A 22382-nucleotide genomic window follows, 5' to 3' on the forward strand; every position below is an offset into this window, starting at 1 on the left:
AAAAAGCCAAAATATCTCAAAGCTTTTCCAGGTATATCTCAGAAGCAATCTGATAACCGTTTAACCTTTTAAATGTTGTGTTAGTGAAATTCTACCTTTAAAACACCTAAATATTTTACTTTAGCCAGTAAGAGGGCTCAATGCTGGTCACCCTGTTAAGCAGGCATGTGATCAATGCACTCTTCCTTTCAGCAATCTTTCAAAAAATCATCCAATCTGTTGAGGACAAGTGCCATGTCATACATGTTAATCAGATATTTATTCTCTTTCTTTAAAGTACTGTTTCAAACTGCTATTGTTTATACAATTTAAAACTGGACAAAATGTTTCTGACAACAGAAATAGTTTTTTTTTTTATATCCTCTCATCTTAATTAACAAGAAAAAAAGCTACATACCACAACCAAACACATTAAAGAGGAAACTAAGGTGTTTTGCAAAATGGTCAAAATCCTATTTGACCTGTTAACGTTAATCTTTTAAAATTCAAAAAATCTGAAACACATATTAAAGCATTTCTTCTAACTTGTGTTCTGTTTGGTTCTTGGCTTTCTGTTTTCATTTTTATTTTCAATACAGAAAGTTCAGCCACCTGAGAATTCACTCAAAAAAGAAAAGCACATTGTTTTCTTCATGTCACTTGAACTTAGTCTAATACTATTTACTTCTGACTGCCGCATTTTTTAAAGGTTTTGTAGGGTTCTGGTTTAACGGATGTTTTCCTTATTAAAGATACAAAAGTCAAAATAAGCGGAGAGGCAATCAGGCAACACTCAAGCATTTAATGTCAAATGAAAACTATTCTTGATGCCAAAGGCAGTGGATAACAAATTCCAATGGTGTAAGTATGCTTAAGTCATTAGTTACTAAAATAAATAACATATGCTTTGCAAAACATTACATATTATCCACCCTACGAAAAAAACCCTTAAAATGGCCGTTTTACGAGACCAGCACACACAAAAAGCCACTGGAATGTCATGTGCCTTCCGAGGTTTTCTCACTATTTGCTCAGGAAATATTCAGACTCCATTAGAGCCCTGCTTAGCTGTCCCCGCATGAGGAGCAACATCAATCCTGCAGATTTACTCCACAGAACACATGGTTCAGATTCCAGCCTAATTTATTTTGTGAAATTTATTCCCCCCAACTCTCTGCTGAGTCAAAGCCCTAACTATTCCTCATACTGTGCAGAAGAGTCTTAGAAGGATGGAAATCCTGCTGGATCCCAGAAAGATGTAAAGCCTGCTTATCCATCTTGATTTGATGCCACCAGTGATGGCAAATCATTTTGTAGCACTACACTAAAATGCTTTGGAAATTATTATTAGTTTGTTACTTAGTGGGTGGTGCAGTGGTGCAGCTGGTCATGAAACTATCTCACAACTCTGAATTGTTTGAGAATGGGTTTGACTCTGTTTGACTCTGCATGGAGTTTCATGTTTTCCGTGTCTGTGCCGGATTCCTCAAGGTTTTCCGGTTTCCTCCCATGGTCCAAAGACATGCGTTTTAGGTAGATTTGTGATTCTTATTAGTGGCTACCCTGCAATGGACTGGTGTCCTGTCCAAGGTAAATCCTTATAAGCCTAAGGCCCTGTGTTCCTGGGATAGGTTCTGGATCATCGCAACTCTGATTTCTACAAGGGGTTAATGATAGTGAGCGAGAGTCGGTGAGTTGTTACTTTGCCTAAACGTGATCTTAAAGTAAATTTCATATTTACTTACACTTACTTTCAAATGCTGCTGTGTATTTTATAGGTGTAACTCAAGGCTACAACAGCAGTATATAAAATTGTAACTGGCAGCTATAAGGTTTCAAGACTGTGTCCTTAACTGTCTCACTTCCTAGTGCCCAAAACTACAAATTCCAAAGCTGACAAATTTTCCACATTCGATTTAGGGGTCTTATAAATTTATTAGTGTGCCTCAAGTGACATGTATCACAATCACACCTGAATGAAAATGCCCCACAGAGCGATGAGAGAAATGCTCTGTCGTCATGAGGCTTTTGAGAGATGTTAAATGCTTTTAAGATTAATTCCAATCTGTTCAAATTCTCAACAGCTGTAGCAAAACATTGCTGAAAGGCATTCTAAACAATGAGAAAAGTCTCTGTAACAATGTCTACAGTTTTCCAATTAGCATTGTCCCCAGAATGGAGGAGCTACACAGTGAGCAATTCGCAGCCTGGTGACAATGCCCACGCCATGCAAGCAGAGAGGCGACGGGTATCTCTATAAGCACACAATTCCACCACTACCGTGTGGATTCACCTGGAGGATCATGGAGGCTAGAAATATTGTCATAGAAAGAGGCTCTTTGAAAATTCTGAATCTCTACAGTTGAGAGATAAAGAAAAAAGAAAAAAAAAAAAACACAAAAAACAAAAGAAGAACAGGGCCGATGCGCACAAACAGAAAAAAGAACACTGGGTTAGTAGTGTACACAGCTAGGGTCACGGTAAAAAGAATCACACTTTACCTGAATGTTACTTCCACAAGCAGGAAATCTCATGCAAATTAACAACAGAACTCTTAAGTTTCAGTCACACAGAATGGGCTTATCTTTGAATATTTTTTAACTCATTTACTTCAGAAGAAAAAAAAATCCTGAGTTATGTAATCCTCATGTTGTGTCTCATCATCTGAAGCTTAAGTACCGTCTTTCCAGAGCTCAGCCACGAACTTGTCAGTGGACTGATGCAGGAGTGTGGCCACATTGTCATTCAGGGGATCCATGTTCTTCATCAGCCATTCGTCAGCCTTGTAGTCCACCTGGGAGGGAAAGGGGGACAATTATGAAACCGACTGCATACGATCTCCATAACCTCCATACCAAAGTTCAGAGGGCTTACACAAGTAATAATAGTAAACTAGCTGAATATTTAACTGTGTTAAATAAGATATCAACTTGAGCTTCTAGTCAATTCATACCCTTCCAGCATAGTGGATGATGCAGAAGTCAGCTTTGTCCTTCAGCTGCCGGGGCTTCTGGAACTTGGGGTGGGTGCCCAGCTCTTGGACCACCTTCTCGACAAAGCTCTTGTCCGTGGCCTTGGGGAACCAACACTCCTCATCAAGGAGGGCAAGGATGCCAGGAGGGTTAGTCTGTAAAATTTGACACAACACAAAAATGTTTTGTGATGACATCGCATTTTTCAAATACTGAGGTCACCTTCTGGCATAAAATGTGAAGTTTTCTGAAATAACACCTGTTAATAAAAACTCTGCAGTTGCCAACCTGCGTATTTAATCATCTTTATTATCAGCATTAAAAAAAAAATAAATAAATATTCAGGCTCATGATGGCATACCTTGTTTTAGGAAGCTCTTAGCACACTGTGCTACAAAAACAGACCAAGGAGCATCTATTGAACTTTCCGTGCAGCAAAAAAGCTTAAACGGAAACCCAAATGTACCCAAACTGACCGGGCGTTCTATGAGGTCGATGCAGGGCTGCAGGTCCAGGCCGAAGTCGATGAAGCTCCACTCAATGCCCTCCCGTTGGTACTCCTCCTGCTCCAGGATGAACATGGTGTGGTTGAAGAGCTGCTGCAGCTTCTCGTTGGTATAGTTGATACACAGCTGTTCAAATGAGTTCAGCTGCAAGACACAAGAAGAGAGGAGGCAGGAAAAAAAATTTAGGAACTGTTTATGTCTAATAAATTGAAAATGTCTCAAACTAGAACCTACAACATAAATGATATAAAGGACTTAGAAATTAATAAAATTTATTCTGGAAAGTCTGTTTTTCTCTTGATATAACTAAGGCAATTCACTGTGTGACTTTCATTGCCAGGACATGGCCTTCATTAACACATATAAGTTCCTTTGGAAGATGTTTTTCATGGCTCAGATTTTTTTTATGGCTCTTAGAACATCTCAGCTGGACATTGCTTCCTCCTGGGTAACTCTGCAATAGATCATGCCAGAAACTGCAGGAGTTGCAGAAAAAAGTATTTTTGGAAAGGTACAGTACATTCTTACTAGGAAATGCTACATTACACACAGTAAAGCATAATTCTGAAAGATTTATCTCAAACAATTTGACAAATCAAATACCAACAATTCACAAAACTGCAAACAACAACAACTGTTGTTTTTGGAACGCGTTTGTGGGTCAAGACTTAAATCAGAAGAATAACCAACCTAAGGTATATCAGTTAATGTTAAATGTCCATATTGCAACTTTACATCTGACCCATATTAACATTCTATTGCTTTATTGTGTGCCTTTCATAAAGACTGGATTAAGTTATGGAACAAACCAAAAATGTCATACAGGCTTCAGAGGACAACTCGCTGATCCAGCTGAGAGAAAAACTGAAATTAGGAGAGTCAAGATGAACTACTGGGACCCTTCTGCTGCAATGCAGTATGGGGAATCTCAGCGCTGATGTAATGCAATGCAAATATTCAGTTCTCTGCAACACCTTGAAAGAGTGTCTCCATAACTTCCAAGGTATTCAGTCTCCACTCCAGCCATATAGTTAGGGGTCTAGATAGTGGTTTATTTTTATGTGAGAAGCTGTTACCCTTAGATGTAAATCAGTTGTTAGTGACTGAAAAGGATCTGGTGCACCTGAGAAACACTAATGAGTTTTAAATGAATACATCTCTAGGTGAGGTATTCTTGGCAAAGTGCAGAACATTTACTTCAGTGGTAGTGATGTACGACTGTCACTCATAGTACCTCAAAGATCTCAAAGCCAGCAATGTCAAGGATGCCAATGAAGGAGGCGCCTTGGCGCTTGGTCCTGTCCAGGGCTTTGTTGATGCGATGAACCAGCCAGCGGAAAAGCCGCTCATATGTGGCCTTTGCTAGGGCCTCCACTGCAAAGTCTGCCTGGGTAGGGTACAGGAAGAGCCTTCAAGTACAGAGAATCCCCACACACACACACACACACACACACACACACACACACACACACACAGAGGTTGAAACCGCTTGTCCTGAGCAGGGTCGCGGCGAGCTAGAGCCTAACCCAGAAAGACAAGGTGGAAGGCCGGAGGGGACACACCCAGGATGGGATGCCAGTCACCCCAACCGGAACTCAAATCCCAGATCCGCCAGAGAGCGGGACCCGGCCAAGCCTGCTGCGCCGCTTATTTCCCTTTTACAGAGAATCCATTTATGTCTATTATATCCTATTCCATTGCACTACATAAGGATCTAGGTATGTGGAACAAGAACTGTGAAAAATAGTAAGTTAAATCAAATGACATTTTAAAGATGTAATTAGACAACAATAATACAAATTCTATGGTCTTCACTTGGAATTAAGCATTCAACAAAGCTGAAGATGCTGAGCTCTGCAGTTTCTGTTCAGTTATGAACACCTACCTGCTCTTTGGTCTGTGCCTTCTGTACGTAATCGCGGCCCACCTTGATCCGTGGGGTCAGGATGGCACGTGTAAACTCCATAACGTTCATACCCAGAAGGTGACACAATTTCTGGGCAGCTGGGAGAGGGGAATGAAAGAGGAGATGACAGGCTGAAGGGTACATAATGAGCATATCATAGCAGACAATGAAAGCAGCCGTAGTGTGTTTGTAAATATTGCTAAGTCACCCAGACCCCACACACACACACACACACACACACACACACACACACACACACACACACACACACACACACACACACACACACACACACACACACACACACACACACACACACACACACACACACAGAACCACTTGTCCCATACGGGGTTGCAGAGAATCGGAGCCTACCCGGTATTTTCACTTAACAGAGTAAGCCAGCAGCAGCATGAATGTGTTGCCCTTGTAGACAAGTGTGTGAATGATATCACTTTTATGGCTCACCATTAAAAGAAAGAAGTGTTCAATTTGCTCCAGCAACATTCTTCAACATGAAAATCTGGCTAAGTTTTAATGTTGTAACTGCTTAGGAATGAAGATTGTTAAAAGTATAAAATATAAATACTGCTTTTTACTGCACCCTGGAGTAAACAAAATTTATGTGTCGAATTGCACCTTTTTCTCCCCTTTAAATAGCCAGGAATCTCAAGAGATATCACAGCGGGGTCTTTGGAAATGTTGACTGCAAAGCATTCGAGCGCTAAATTGCCACTGACGGCTCGTTTGCAACATCTGGTCCTGTCTGCTTTTAATGTCAGGATTAACTAATTGCCTCTTCCAACTATAAATACTGAACTCCCAGTCTTAAAACAGTAAAGGTCTGTTTATTTTATCAACACTGTTGAACGGTGATTGATAGGGTGGTAAGGTGCACAGCTGAGTCACTGATACAATCAAAAAAAAGACTCAGTGAAAGGAGCTCAAAATGTCCAGTATAGAGGGCGACACCCTGGAGGGGAGGGTGTAGATTGTCTTACCTGTGTTCTCAGGCATGGAGGCCTGATCTGTGTTCCTCTCCTTCTTGAAGACAATGTTCCCAAATTGCAGCACTGATGACACCACCTTGAGCATGGCTATAACAACACGGTCATAGCCGGGTCATTGATTAAACACCAAGAAGGAGGCCAAAGTAAATTACACAAGACAATACGCCGAGTCCTTTGTTTTATAATGGGGAATTGAGACCCCAGCACATAATTATCAGCTGTAATATTTGTGTGTGTGCGCGCGTGTGTGTGTACACATTCAAAACACGCTCGCACCCAGGATCTCTTCATGGGAGAAGCTCATGATATGCATGGCTTCCATGGTCTCCTGGAAGTTGTCCTTGTCCTGCTGGCCAGGAATGGGAATATTGCCATTGGACAGGAAGCGGTAGCTGTTGAACCCCTCCAGGAGCAAGTCAGCTATGAACAAGAAGAGGGAGGGGGCACTAAATCAAACTGGGAATGGGCCACTGACCATGATCACAGTCATCAAGTTATCCAGTCACAATGGATTAGAACCTTTATAAAAACACAAGCCAACATCAGTGAATGCTGGATGAAGCAGCAGACCAGAGTTCCTGTTATGACATGGAAACTACAGTTTTGTGAATTATTTGCAAAATTAATGACCATAACAGGAACTTTTCAAGTTCAACGGAAATGTGCCACATAAAGCACACAACTTCATCCTAGGTTAACGATGTACAAATACAGAGGAAGCATTTAAATGTTGCTCAAGTGCCATTTGACTCACACTTGAGATGTTCTCCAGCTCCAGCCAGCAACTGGTAGAAGACGTGGAAGGTGCGTTCATCCTTTGCCTGGCGAATTGCACGCGACTTCTCGAGCAGGTCTGGGCACTTGGGTTAAGGACCAGTCAGATGTTCAATAAAGAACACAACAGCTGGACAATTCAACACTGTGCCTTGCCATCAAGAAGTTTTCCCTAAATGCAGTGGACATAACCGGGACTGTTCCTCCACTTCTTTCTTTTTGGATACAAGTTTCAATGTTGGCCCCGACGATGTAACCGGTTACATCAAAGTTGATCCGGATGAACTTACCCTGAAGAGATGAAAACACACACAAATGCACACAGCAGCTAAAGAGATGTAAAGGTAGTCACAGGTACAGACAAGTTTAATGAGATGGAACACCTTTAACTCCAAACAGAAGGATTGTTCGAGAAAGTGGACTTTTATCGGCTACCAGGAAACCATTAGTGAATTCCAGTCTATCGTGCTATTTATTACTCCTGTCTGAAGACTGAAACCCAAGCTAGACCCTCCACAGAACTTTAATTCTACAGTAACACAGAAGGAAAGTAAATGGTGGTATAATACATAATCTTTCATTCTTGTTGCACAGCCTGGAAGCAGTTAAATCTGAGTTCTCTGAGATGAAGTTGTCTCTTCTTAGTTGAGAATTATGTTGCTTTGTAGAAAAACGTCTGCTAAATGAATAAATGTAAATTTCTGACTTACAAAACGAGATGAGTTGTCATTCTTCACCGTCTTGGCATTCCCAAAGGATTCCAGGATGGGATTAGCTTGCAGAAGCTGACGTTCCAACTCACCCTGAAGCAGAAGCAGTGTTAAAATCAGGTTTTAGGCTATAAAAGACTTAAAAACACAGATGATAAAATGATGCAAAGGACCTTAACAACAAGGCTTGAAAGCCTCTTTAAAACACTGTATTTATATGTTGTAGTTGTTTTCCACTGGAGTATTACCAAATAATTACTAATTAGTATTCATAAGCAAACAAACAGGTGTAACCTAAAGAAACCAACACTAATGACTCTTCTGTCCAAATAATATATTTAATACAACTGCCCTTTAATACAACTTAATACAGTGTCAAATATGGCCTTCCCCCATTAATTCTCGAATCACAGATAGGGGAAAAAGGCAGGTTACAAAAAAACTGCAAGGATTCAGTTTTGGAGAAGCAGCTACCGCTATAAAATTCAGTGGCACTTCTGTAGTTCATGAGATATCAATAATTTAAAAAAAAAAAAAAAAAAAAAAAAAAAAAAAAAAAAAAAAAAAAAAAAAAAAAATTTTGAAAAAGAAATTCTACTCTCATCTTGCACTTTACAAGAATTAACACTACAAGGGAATATAAGCAGTCTAGTAGCCAAACTCTGGGTTCTTCATCTCAGTTAGAAAGCGGAAAACATTCACACCCACTGGGATTGACATTCTTAACATTTGTTTCCTCACACACAGCTACAGACCAGAGTCACACACAGAGAAGACCCAGATAGAAGTGGGACAGGCCCTAATGCGCCAAGAGGTGCTTCGACCCACTTCTAGCCTCCACTTTCTGCGGGAAAAACCAGACAAACTTTCACTGATCCATTGGCTGGATTAATAATTTCCCATTGAAATACAACTGGCAAAATCAAAAACGCAAAGTATGTTGCCTTTTTACTGAATGCACTACAGACAGCCTGCTCTTTTGAGGACAGACGGTGGGTGGTCTGTGTGACCTAAGCACGGACTGGACACGCCGCTTCGGCCACAGTGTGAGTAGGGTGCATTCCGAACATGTCTGCTGCACCTATGGACCTGATGGGGCCTTCAGAAAAAGCTTGCAAACACCATCAGATCACCATCAAAAGCACGGGAGACAGTTCTTCTGATTCAAGGTTTTGCAAAAAGAAGCAGAATAAAGGTCAGTTTTGCGGCTGTGATGCGTTAGAGCAAGTGGGACACTGTACTGGGATTTACAATTCAGTGTTTGTAGTCATCCCTTCTTTATTGCAGCAAAGTAGCAGACTGATTGTTTAAACATCTTCTGTGCCATTATTAGCTGAGGTACATTTGGAAGGAGGGATGACATTCTACTTAAACAAAAGAGAGATCCACTCCATATTCTAGAAGTCCCATGTTATTGTGAAGTAAGTCAATTCTATGACCAATAGGGGTTATGAAAGGCAAAACAATAAAAGCTAAAAAAAAAAAAACAAAGAAAATAATCAAACAGCTTCAACTGAAACTAAGAATTTACTGCTCATAAACACACAAAGACTGACTGGAAACATGGTCATTCTGCAATACTATGTCTTTGATGGATTGCGCATGACCACACACGTTCCATTTATCGATCTAACTCAAACCCTTTTTTTTTTATATAAACAGAACCATTTGGATGATTTTTCACATGTTCTACTAGTGCAGCTGATTTGTCAACTCTCAAGAGTCTGGTGACTGTTTGGATGTGTTGATATGATTCTGCAGATTTTGGGTTTGATGCTTTTTTGCATCTACAAGCCAATTTCCTACAAGCCTCTGATTGCTGCAAACTAGTATCAGTGCAGCTTTAGCTTTGATCTTGCCTTTAAGCATCTCCTAATTATTCATCTATTTATGAATGCTTAGGCAGCAGTCTGAACACCCTGAAGCAAGAGCAGAAAATCTAAACTAAATCTCAGAAATAAAATCTTATGGCACTTAGAGAAATATATTTAAATAAAAAGCTAAACTTAAAGTATACTTAGTGAAACATATGTGGCTTAAACTTTGAGAGGGTTGCTTCATTGTAAGGGGGGGTATAATCAACAGCATAATCAATTCTACTTTACATATTATGAATTATGTCATAACAGATTTCCTTTAAATTACTATGTGTAGTCAGCTGGAGAACAATCATGCATGACAAAACTTTGGTTTTGTTAAAATAGAAAGAAAGAAAAAAAAAAATAAATAAATAAAAGAACTTGCCTGCAGCTTCACTGGTTTTGGTTTAGGCGAATCAGGCTGCTTGTTACATACAAACACACACAAACAAACACACGTGTTAGTCACTGGCGTCATTTCCAAACCTCGAACAGAGCACATGAGCCATACCTCCCAATTCACATGCTGACTGTTAGCAGTGTACTGTACACTGACATTGTGACCAAAGTGCTTAGTGAAAGCTTCTGCTGTCAGGCCTGTTTTAGTAAGAGCACTTAAAATGAGCACAAAAACAAAGCACAGCATGACGTGAAGTCACCGATAAACTGTCACAATGAAGGCATATCCCACAGCAGGTGGTATGATGGTTAAGGAACGTCAGAGGGCAGGAGCAGTGGGAGACATCTCATGTCACGGTTCAGTCACGTGGCGAGAGCCACATACACATCACTTTCTGCTATGAAGGCTTTCATTCATAAAGGGAAAAATGCATCAACGGAAGTTAGATGGTCTTCACATGTAGACGAGGGGAGGGAGAGAAGGGTGACAAGAACCAGATATGTTGGGGGACACATGACAGAACTCACAGGGATGTTGTGGTCTTTACGCCCCTTGTGGGATGAGGCCACATGTGCCAGATACTGGATGACCTTCTTGGTGTTCTCCGTTTTTCCAGCCCCCGACTCCCCTCTGTGTAGGGAGAAGGCAGTACGAACAAGAGACCTAGCGGTACCATCAAATTCAGACAAGATGCTGCACCCACTCATGTACAAAGGGTTCTGACACTACAACCGCTGGTGGCATGGCTATAAAACCCACAATCTGTCAAACAGAGCTGCTATTCCCTGCTTCTGTATGTCTCCATTTCCTTTCTCCACCCTCTTATTGTACATTTTGTGGTTTGCGCAAGCCTCCAGGGAGCGCGAGATCTGACACGACTCCAGCGATACCAACAGCTCCGTGCAGACAGCAGCGTCCGCAGACAGGCCACACTGTTTACCAAGTAGCGCAAGCTGAACGCAGTTCTACCAAGGGCAAGTGAACACACAACACATTCCAGGGGCTTTTTGACAGCAGCCATTAACACTTGTCATTCAATGTTGTCTTAATGCTTTAATCGCTGAACCCACACTGAGTATAATAAATATTTTCTTTCCCATGGTATTTTATTTCTTGTGTTATAAAAGGAATACATAAATTCTACCTCGTACATGGATCATTTGTTTTCAAAAACTGCATCAAGAACTGAAGATGATTAATGTCCAGCAATGCACTACTGGCCAGCACCTTAGCAATCTCTTTGTGGGTGGCAGCAAAGCGGGACTGCTGAATGCCGCAAAATGTGGTGCCACGTCAGTCCGCACCTGACAGCTCTGCTTTCGAGACAATAAACTGACTTTCCCATTTGCTCAGAGCTCACGCAAATACAGTGAACAAGCAAAGGCTCTTAATTTTGAATATGGAACGAAGGAGACGTCTAACAACCAAAGAAGCTACAGAGTGTTTAAATTTACCAGTTTTGTCTGGAAAAAAAAAATTCCATGCCCATCTTCCAATATTCAACAAGTATTTAATAAAAGGGCAAAATATGACATAACTGACTTCATGGGGATCAAGTATATTATGTATTTCTGGTCTAAGAAAATCAGAAGTGTAAAATGCAGACTACTACAATTTATAAAAGCTACACTTTTAACAATAACTTGACCTTGGTTTTAATGACAGCTACATGATAACTAGATAATAGTAATTATATATAATAGCACAGTATCCATCAGATCCCCCACTGAGTACCAAACCTGCTTACTTACGTGCAAAGGATGGACTGGTCTTCTCGGTCTGCAGGAGAAACAGAAAGACACAGTTATTCATTCTGTTAAGCTTTCCAGGAACTCAAAGGCTAGAGAAGATTGCTGTGAGTGACAGATCATTGTGAGTGACTAAGACAACGTCACTTGCGTCTGGATTCAGTTCAGGTCTAAGAACATAGGGCCAGGTATAAAAGGCTCTAGTGTTCTGTACTGTGATCTACTGTGTTACTCTGCTGTGGTCAAACACAACTAAATTTAATGGCAGCGCTGTGCCATGTACTTACAGTGGAATCCAAACAGAGAAATAAATCTAAATCTTCCAGCCAAGATGGGGTACAAAAAATAAGAATACATACAGCAAAACTGCTCTCGACAAATGTGAATGAACAAGGCCCACACATTTTTACTGCATATAAAATAGCGATATGGCTTTCCAGTTGTGTGTTTTTGCTTCGACAATTAGCTGTATGCATTCTTTGCACCAAAAACTTTTCCCCAAACTTCTCCCATGATTCCCCTTGGTGGGGACAGGGCCAGACTTATCTACTTGTGATGTTCTCTGGAAAATGCTAAACTTGAGACATCATCTAAAACCCTGAAATATGTACACATCTGTTTTAATTTGACTGAAGGCATCCAAGGGAATCTAATCAGGACCCTCTAATATTTGGTTCTAAACTACAGACTGAGCTGCAGGACCCTTAAACTGCTGACTGTGCCTTGAACCTGGACTCAAGGTTCCAGACCCCTTATCAGCTTCTGTTTGCAAGGAAACTGAGTAAAAAGCCAGGTAGCGGAGCTGAAATATCCAAATTTTGCGGACAGACCGTGACTCACTAACAAATCAGTGTCATAATCAATGACGACAAACATCAAGCTCATTACGTCACCTATGAGTATATCTACAGAAGCAACTACTCACCAACTCAACTGGTACTCTAAAAATGACTGGAATGCTTCTGTGGCAGAAAATGGGCGTTTCATTTCCTGTATAATTATGTTCCATCTTGGCATTTTTTTAAATTGCGTTGAGAAATCCTGCCCCTACCCCCAACCCACAAATCATGCTGTATGCAACCAACCATATGGATTCATTAACATGTGGCTTGTATAATCACTGAGGCTGTGTAAACCACCATGAGGGAAGAATTCAAAACACCATATTAAAACACAGCAGTCTCTCTGAAGGCAAAAGGGCCTCTGGCTAACCACAACTGCTCACCATCCTGCTGAACCAGCAGACGAGCCCTGAGAGACTTCCCAGGGATCTCGGCCTCAAATGAAAGGGAAAGTTAGGACACTGTGCACTTCTCTATAACGCCAAAGAAGGAAGGAAACACTCTCCACAACGCCGGTGCACTAAAGAGAGAATTGAAACTCCTATTTGATCTTTTTCTGAGCTTGCTGCTTCTTATCTATCCTACCTTTTTGTGGTTTAGGGTGATTGAAAAACTAGACTCATGGCAAGAAGGTTGAGGATTCAAATACTGCTTCTGTAATGTTAAGGAAGATACTTAACCTGAGCCACAGTGGTCTAGCACATACTTCAAGTAAATGGATGAAAATTACTGAAAGTGAGTAAAGGCAAGGAGCTCAGTTGGGTTTGGGAAGGTACAGGCTGGTACAGTCCAAGAGCAATGACCAGGGAAACTTCTGTATGCAAAATAATCATGATTGTTCCCTAAACCAAAACAGAGCAAATCCAAAAGCAAATCAGGCGATAAGGTACAAACGCTTTTGGAAAGCAGGTGCCTAATCCAGTCATATTTTTTTCAGCCAACAAGTGCTTCCCGGACTGAATTGCGGCCTATCACAAATCAGCCCTTTTAGAGCCAAGCGCTTATCTTATTTGGACTGCTGAACACTTCACAGGGGGTATGAGAGCTGCTTTCTGTCTTTACTCAGACAGGACCTTTCTTCAGCTTCAACAATGTAGACAAGGATTTTCTCCAGAATGTTCAATCCTCCATTCCAGTGACGTACTATCCTGAGAATGATGTCCTTGCAATAACGCAGAGTGCGAACAGCCTGTGACCCAGCTGCTGGATTTAGCTCAAAAATGGGTTTAGTTTTTGGTTCTCTCAGTGGCCTTAAAAAGCAAGGGGGGGGGTTAAGTTAGCAGAACTGAATCTGAGTCTTTATTTGAAAAGAACGGGAACGGACATACAAATAGCAACAAAATATGTCCCAAAAAAAAAAAAAAAAAAAAAAAAAAAAAAAAAAAACTAAAGTTTTATATAAAAAGTAGCTGCAGACCTTATCTTCTCCATTATTGGTTGCCAATATACTATACACATTCAAAAAGGAAATGATCATTCCTTACAGACACACCCTGTCCTCTTTTCAGTTTGAAATGTCGCACTTCTATTAAACTATCCTGTCCTGCCTTAAAAACACAACCCTTCTCAAGATGTTTTAAAAAAAAAAAAAAAAAAAAAAAAAAAAAAAAAAAAAAAAAAAAAAAAAAAAAAAAAAAAAAAAAACCACCACCTTTATATATGTGTCACTTGGTGTTAAGTAAAACTCAAAAGCAGACGCTATCATAATATCATATTTACAACAGATCTTCTGCAGGGGTTATTATCTCCCAAAAATATCAACCCTGAAGGAAAACATAAAACACAACAGTGTAACAGAAATTTGCTGGCATTTTTTGTCTACTTCTGAGGAAGACACAACAGTACCAAACACGGAGTTTCTCGGTTCCTCTTTCACAGGTCATGAGAGATCGAGTAAGACAAGGAATGGCATGGGGGGGGGGGGGGGGTGTGGCAAATTCAGTCTCATCCCTCAACAGAAAACGTATTGTGAGCCCCAGTTCACTGGAACCAGTCCAGAACTGGCTATTGGCAGCTAATGGACTGAACATTTATTTCAACGTGGTTTGGTGAGGGGGTGGGCAATCATTGCTTGCTTCTTGCTGCTAACAAAGCCCCCCCTCACTATGAGCAGCGTTCATATTTAGGCGTATTTCCCAGTCAGCCTTCCCCAAGTGGCGCCCAGGCATCAGACGGAGAACGGCACCCAGGAGGAACCATGCTGGAGGGAAGAGGCTAGAGGAGGGCATGCCTCCAGCTCTCCAACTCCGTAGTCTCTAGTTGATACTTCACATGCATCTGAAAACCACTTACACTAATCAAAAGTATGAAACACTCCCTAGAATGTCCTGACAAGTAAGGTTCATTACGTTTTCCTTGCCATTTTTTTTTTTCCCTCTTACTGGAAGTTGTGCAATGAAACGTTTAATCCAACACAACAAAGTGGAAAAGGCGAAGTGTAGGAGGGTCAGGCTGTACAAGCATGATCCTTGACCCCTGTTAACTAGTCTGGTGTGTCGGAAGCATCTGGCCCCACAGAGCAGACGCAGAACCTGGGCCAATGCCAGCTCCAGCAGACCACCCTACGGGACACGCGGCAGGGGACGGGGTCCGTCTCGCTCGGCTGAGATTACTTCACCACCAATAATTTACCACCCCCCCCACCCCTCCAGTCCAAGGAGGATTATTGCAGTGACCTCTCTCATTCCACACATTCCTATCCACTTCTCTGCCAGGCGCAGACTCTTTACTTCCATACACTCTCATCCCTACTGCCTCACCCCCGTCTTTTTCCGCATGCACAAAGCTACTTTCAAATTGTTTTTATGTCACAAAAACTCCAGGCTGACCATGTATGGAAAAGACCAGCTCTGCCTCTCCCTTTCTGGCAGTAACTTCTCACCTAGCATCCAAATTAAACAGCTTAAATGGAACAAGCGGTAGAAAGACAGGAAAAAGATGGAATGTGCTGTGTGCAAAGCTAGGATGATCGATATGAACACGTTCAGAGTGATCCAAATTAGACTATGTGATAACATCAAAAATTCTGTTGTCCTTCGCAAAAATGTGCAATGTTTTGAAAATCATATTAACTGGATTTCTTTTTAACATCCTTCTTAATATCCTGATTTTGGGAATTCCCTTCGCTCTCTAAGGCAGGAGAGCGGGCATAAGAAACCAAAAGGACTAGCACATTTGTGGCTGAAAAACATATGCCTCTTTATAATTATATCATGGCAGTTGTAAAAAGGCTCTGACTTTGAAGTGGTTAGAATAAAGATCTTCAGGCTAGGGGCCACGTTGATGCTTGGAGTTTCTCACACTTTGAGAAGCAATTCCGACTCATCCTCCCACCTGCTTCAAGTCTCCGGCCTTTCCGACAGGATTCTGGCCCAGCTCCTCAAGCTAATTGGTCTATGGAAATTAAACAAATGCTAAGTATTGTAGTGCACACTGGCCAAAAGGAGCCTGTGTAAACACACTTGCACTGTGTGGGTGACAGGGTTCCTGCGCCGTAAACCACAAAGCTTACATGCCCAACGTTCCACACAGCAGCGAAGCAGGTCTCTTTGGGCAGAATTGACTCCTTACCAGCTAAATGAGGTCAACAATCAAAGCCAGCTGCAGAGTTACTGCTGAATGGTGCTGCCACTGAGGGTGGTAACAGGGATCAAGAGTTAAGATGTTTGATTTCCAATCTTTGGGGACTTGGGAACAATAAAGTGGCAGTCAAACACTTCAGTGCTGAAAACTATTTTGTTTTCCTCTTCTGGTTAAGAAGTTTCAATAGGAAATCAGCCAACATGTCTTCCCAGCTCTTCTGCAGCAATTCTCTGAGATTTAGGACAATGTGGGTTGCTTTGCTTTGACTTGGTCTAGTTCTTCCCATTCAAGTATTGCCAAGGCGTATGTTGACGTAACCTGTACTACGTACACAGTAATGTCATTGGGGAAATAAACTGAAGTACTTGGATTGTAACTCAGGAGATCCTGAGGATGCCTACTGAACGACACTCAATGAGCTACATTAGCAGTCAGCGAGTTACAGATGATGCTCTCTCAACTTTCAACTCAGAGTTGAGACTATTAAAACTCTCAGCTTTTCTATCTCAGTTTTCCTGTACCAATTTCAAAAGGGAGACAAGACGACCACAGATGAAATGCCTTCTGGATCACACAAGTGCCACCTGTGTGCGAGTACAAAGCCCAAGAGTTGCACTGCAGCATCTTTGATGGTATGCTTTGCGAGTCACATGCAGTATGTCTGCCAGTGACCTCATCGACTGCCCCGAAGAAGGGAGGTCAGACAAAGATGGCATTTCCGCACGGTCAGCAGTGAGCTATTTGCCAGATAGTCATCTGGTGGGAGGACAAAGGGTGACAGAGTTGTAATGGATCTGAAGTGGAATTCTAGGGAGGCAGAATGGTGGCATAGTCCTATTACATCGATGAGTGCATCTGCTTTCAGCACACTGCTGGTGCTGATGTCACAAAGAAAGGAGGGAATTTCATTCCTCACACATCAATCAAATCCAGACTAAGAGCCATGTAGAATCACCATAAAAGGACTGACTCACAGAACACCTGGTCACCATGTGGACCCTGAGGCATTCCATAGCTTTATGATGTCATTAGCATCCTTTACTGGATCTCTCAACAGTCCCTTTAAAAACCAAAAGCACAAAATGAAAAACAATAAACCGACAAGTCAACAAGTTTCAGTCAGCCATCATTCTCCCACTAAACACTGACAGCTGGTAACTGATCTCGTGCACAATTTTCACGCATCTCTGGGTGTGTGGTCTGGCTTTTGCCGTGCTGCGTTTCATAACCCAAGGGGCTTAAACAGCAACATCTCCCTCCACACTTGGTCTGTCTGCGGTGTCTGTAACAGACAGACAATACAGTTAACTGTGGACAAAAATGTGGCTGGAGGCAATAAGCTTACCTGGATGGAGATCCAAGATGAATTCATCTAAGGCACAGATCTCGCATCAGTCTCAGACAATTGTGAGTAAAGGCCACCACTATGATACTGGCTCTCTGGTCACACGGTCTCCTTTAGACCACAGCAAAATCAAAACACTCAGGTCAGCTTTCACTGATGAGTTCGTACCTTCGCACTCTTCCGATTCGATTCGCATTCCGCTCTCTCGGAGATGTCTGCAGTAAGCATGGAAGCTGAAAAGGAGCTAAAATTCATTGTAAAACTAGCTATGGAAAAATTAAATAAATTACGCAAACACATCAGTATGTTTACTTTAGGATACAGGGCGGTAGAAAAATTATTTTTGAAAATTTTTTGTAATTTCAAAGTGGATTGCAGTGTCCCTGTTGGAGTTGCAGATCATCGCTTACAACTGCGATATACAAGACCGAGACGTATGCACCACGAGCTTTTTCTTCCCCCCATACAGTAAACCACACAGACACCATGAGTTATACCACACAATAAACCACACGCACCATGAGGCATACCGAACAGTAAAACAGGGCCCATCAGAGTGCAGCGTTTTCAAATGCATAATGTCATCCATCACCACTCTAAATCACTTCAAACAACATATTAATTGAAGTGGTCTGGCATCAGTTCCCTGCTAGAAAACAAGATCTAAAGACCCAGGAAGAAGTCAAAGTGAGGAGTCCCAGGCTCTCACACCACAGACTTCACCAACCACCCCTTGAGGCTGGCAAACCCCTCAACACACTGCCGGTCACAGACAGCACCATGGCAGGGCAAGCCTCCCCAAACATATGTTTTCGTTTAAAAGAACATTAGCTTTTCTGGACTATGTGTTCCAGAAATGTTAAAATTAGCCTTTTGCACCTCATTGGATGTGGCCAAAAGGCAGCGAAGGAGATCATGGAAAGTATTTGGTGATGTAATCAATAGCAGATGTGCGTGCATGCATGTGCATCCAGCGACTGCTTCATGGAAGCTCCATCTTCTTTCGCCCTCTAGCCATGACTGATACTACAGCCAACCAGAGTTGCCTGCTGCTCCCTCCAAGGAACCATGCTCTGATTGCACACCTTTCCTTTGAACATGCTCACCATCATTTATTTCTAAAAAGTTATCCTTTCGAGTAAAGATCACGAATGAAAAAGAAAGCCTGCCCTGGTTAAATGGAGGGAGAATTTGCAGCCAGCAATTACAAAAATGCTGCCAAGCTACTTCTACTTGCTGTTGTGGAGCATAAGAGCTGAGCTGCACAAAAGAAAGACGAAAAATAAGTGCAGGATAGATCATTTTAAAGAATGAGATCCAGGTGAGAAGAAAGTGCTCACAAGAATGCCACATTTCTAAAGATGGAAGTGTTGCAGTGTTAAAGGCCAGGGTGCTTCTGGGTAATATACATTGGAAGGGGGTAGCAAGGAGTGAGGGAATCCTCTTTGCCTTGAGAACCTAACAGAGGCGGCCAGCTGTAGGTCTGCGGAAAGGCCCTGTTGAAGGGCCACAGAGCCACATGACTATTTCTCCTGCTTCCCTTTCAAACGAGTGGCACAGTGGCTCTGTGCTGGCGAGAGTGCATTCTTTCCAGACACCCCCCCTCCCCACCGCCACCACCTAAAGCCTTTTTATAATCATTGGAGCCGGGCTGTTGTACAACTTAAACAACAAAAAAAGGCCTAAGGCTTTAGGGATGTTGGGGGAGATTTCTACCCATCCATGGCTGCTTCACTACCAGATCCAGGAGGTGCCGGCCAACAGAAACACAAATTCATACTGCAGGCTCCTCACAGCTGCCAGCCATGGAAGGAGCATCCCTGTGTGCGCGTGTGTATGCGAGACAAAAGTGCTCTCCAGTCGCCCCCAAAACAATTAATAGAGAGCGATAGAAGGCAATCAGAAGACAGAGAGATGGTGCTATAATTTCCATTGATAATTTACCTATTGCTTTTATAAATTTCAATAATACTTCTATAGTCCAATGTTGAACTTTAATCCAGCTATATGGTTTAAGATGTATTCAATATAAGTTATTCAGTATAAAAACTTTTACAGAGGGTACAAAGGCAGATGCTCTACTGAAGTTTGAATGGTCAAGTTTTTTTGGTCCCAGCCCAAGAGCCTTAATCGCAAGATCATCTGCTGTTGCTGTCTCAGTCCTCCCAGGATTCCCCGAGCTCTTGCAGAACAGACTCCCACACCTGTCCCGTCGCTCAGAGCCTGCAGAACTTTGGTAGGGGCTTCTCTATCAGCAGAAGCAGACAAGGCCCCCTTTCTCAACCCCCACGACCCCCCAAACCTTGCTCCTGCCAGCCTCACAAAGCCACCATTGTTGTGGGTCACCCCCTCTATGTCTCGCACTGGGCTGCGCTGCCGGCGCCGATCCAAGTCTGAACGGCTCTGAGCCACTGGGCTTCCCCGCTGAGCTCTGGGTCAGTACCTCCACCCCCCCGGCCCCATTAACACTGCTGTGTCAGAGCTGAAGCTACTGCAAGTGCCCCTAAAAACACACAAAAGCCCGAAGAAATACATACCAGCATCACAACACCAATTAGGGCCATTAGCACCAACAGCTCAGCAGCAAGGTCTGAGACCCAGACAGTCAGACACACACAATTAGACACAATCAAATACACAAACAGACAACTCTCATACAATGCAGATACACATCCAGAACTCACAGACACACATGAGGAAGCAGCAAAAATCTCTGTTGGTGATCAAAGGTGAAACAGTCAGACACTTCATGGATGGACTTTATGTGGAATCACTCACTTGTCTTACTGCCATTGAGCACTGGACAACCATTTCACCATGTTCACATGGCAAGTGAAGAGTCATGGCACTTACCAAAAAAATAAATAACATTCACAAACAATTCCACTTCATTATGCATTATCTGAGTGCACCACAGGCACAAAGAATGGTTCCATTGTTTCTGGTACTGTAAGTTGAATGTAGCAGTCTATGCCAAAACTTTTTTTGTTTTTAAAAAAAGGAAGATATTAAATAACCATAAAGAACAACAGTCTGGCTGAAATAGCAACCATGTCTTCGAAATACAGTCAAAGTGCTAGAGTACATGAATACGTTGGGGAACACAGCTGGATCATATGTAAGGGTTTCAGACATGGGGCTTAGAATGGACCAATGCGGAGAGTCAGACGAAGCACGAACAGTGATCCAGATGTTCATAAAGACACATGGCTGAAGGTTAGCGCACTGTATATCACACACACACGCATGAGGCTGAACCCTGCATAGTTCCTTCCGTCACATACATTACTTTTTATTTTCATATCGGTTACTTTAATTTTCACTCCAAAATGTACACAATGAATATATGTATCCACCCAAGGGACACTCAAAAAATAAAAAATAAAGAAGAAATCTTTCAAGTTTTATATGTTTCTTTTTTTTTTTTTTTTTTAATTGTTCCATGAAAAAAAAAAAAAAAAAAAAAAAAAGTGAGGACTTCCCTACAATGTCTATTTTATTTTTTTTTTTAATCTATCACCATCATGGGGCTGTTTTTCTTCAAAAACATCCCTTTAAGGGACGGGAAAGCAAAAACACATAGACACAGACAGAACAAAAAGTACGGCGCTGCAAAGTTTAAAACGTGACTGGTGGCGTTCATGTTGGGATATTCTTGGCACAAGAAATGATCATATATTCCTCCAGCAAAACATCTTCCCCATGCCTCTCCCTCCAGTCTCTGCTCAGTCTCTACAGGGGTAGTGAAGAGGAGAACTGCCCCCACTGCACGCCAACCCCATAATGCAAGATACAGTGCTATATTTGTCTGTGTGACTATGGAAAATATGATGAAGGCTTAGCCTGATCAAAATAAATAAATCAGGGTTGTCACTCCCTGCAGCCAAGGGGAATGGGTGGGTTATACATCAGAGATGGGGGAAATCTTTAGGCACCTCAGAATCAGGTGGGTTTAGAGAAACACACACCCAAAAGAATCAGGTGAAATAACCCCTTGTCTAAATTAGGAGTACATTTTGATTTTTTCTTAAAAAAAAATCAAGAAAAAAAAACACAAAGATAGACAATTGGTGAAGTAAAAAGACATTCAGAACAATAATTTTATGCACGAAAGCTATTGCTTTTGATCCAGGATAGGCTCTGGATCACAACCATCCTGACTGAAGAAGTGGGAAACCTTATGTGAAGGCTGCTGTGGCTCAATTTTTATCTTTATTCCACTGTCCTTTCTCTCACTTTCATACACAACTGCCACTAAAGTAAGCAGTTTCAGCCTTCCTTTTAAAGATTATGTCAGTAGCTCCAGGTGGCAATTCCTTAAGATTGAAGACTTCTTGAAAATGTGTAATTTCCAAAATTATCAGTCATGGCTTGACATCAAAAGGCCAGTTCAGAACAATTTAAAAAGCCTGTTAAATTCTTCATTTACTTAGCAGATGCTTTTATCTAAAGCAAAAATACTTTTACAGCATCACTCAGAGTTAATTAACACACTAAATAGCACAAAAGCAATTTCTCCTGAGAAACATTTAACACACTGCCTTACCTCCTACATTGTCTGCTGTTCTACATCTAAACCTTTTCTTTTTTACTTCAATATTAAGATGTGCCAAGTTACACATGATGAGTTCTCACGCAATATAATGATCTACTTCCGTTAGGCAACTGACCTCTAATCCCACAATATACTGTTCATGTGCAGAATAGTGACACAGTAATAACTGAGTAGCGCATTCTGAATCGAACAGT

At 41.7% G+C, this 22382-nt stretch overlaps 1 protein-coding gene across 9 annotated transcripts in view; it reads right to left on the reverse strand.

The window, feature by feature from the left end:
- Window positions 1–22382, reverse strand: part of LOC108937323 (myosin-10-like) — a 45023-nt gene that overhangs the window by 13119 nt on the left and 9522 nt on the right. For 6 of the 9 annotated variants that reach the window (XM_018757160.2, XM_018757158.2, XM_018757154.2 and 3 more), the window contains exons 4-16: window positions 11868–11895; window positions 10644–10746; window positions 10102–10140; window positions 7858–7950; window positions 7375–7438; window positions 7128–7226; window positions 6650–6793; window positions 6365–6460; window positions 5343–5461; window positions 4692–4844; window positions 3428–3601; window positions 2933–3106; window positions 2659–2773 (exon numbers count right to left, since the gene is read on the reverse strand). In XM_018757160.2, coding sequence (XP_018612676.1) covers window positions 2659–2773; window positions 2933–3106; window positions 3428–3601; window positions 4692–4844; window positions 5343–5461; window positions 6365–6460; window positions 6650–6793; window positions 7128–7226; window positions 7375–7438; window positions 7858–7950; window positions 10102–10140; window positions 10644–10746; window positions 11868–11895 — 1401 coding nt within the window. Of the gene's footprint in view, window positions 1–2272; window positions 2336–2658; window positions 2774–2932; window positions 3107–3427; window positions 3602–4691; window positions 4845–5342; window positions 5462–6364; window positions 6461–6649; window positions 6794–7127; window positions 7227–7374; window positions 7439–7857; window positions 7951–10101; window positions 10141–10643; window positions 10747–11867; window positions 11896–22382 lie in introns of all 9 variants that reach the window. The other 3 variants (XM_029254049.1, XM_018757155.2, XM_018757157.2) reach the window with 3 other exon arrangements.

Source organism: Scleropages formosus, chromosome 8 (genome assembly GCF_900964775.1).
Source record: "Scleropages formosus chromosome 8, fSclFor1.1, whole genome shotgun sequence".
In the NCBI taxonomy this organism is placed as follows: domain Eukaryota; kingdom Metazoa; phylum Chordata; class Actinopteri; order Osteoglossiformes; family Osteoglossidae; genus Scleropages; species Scleropages formosus.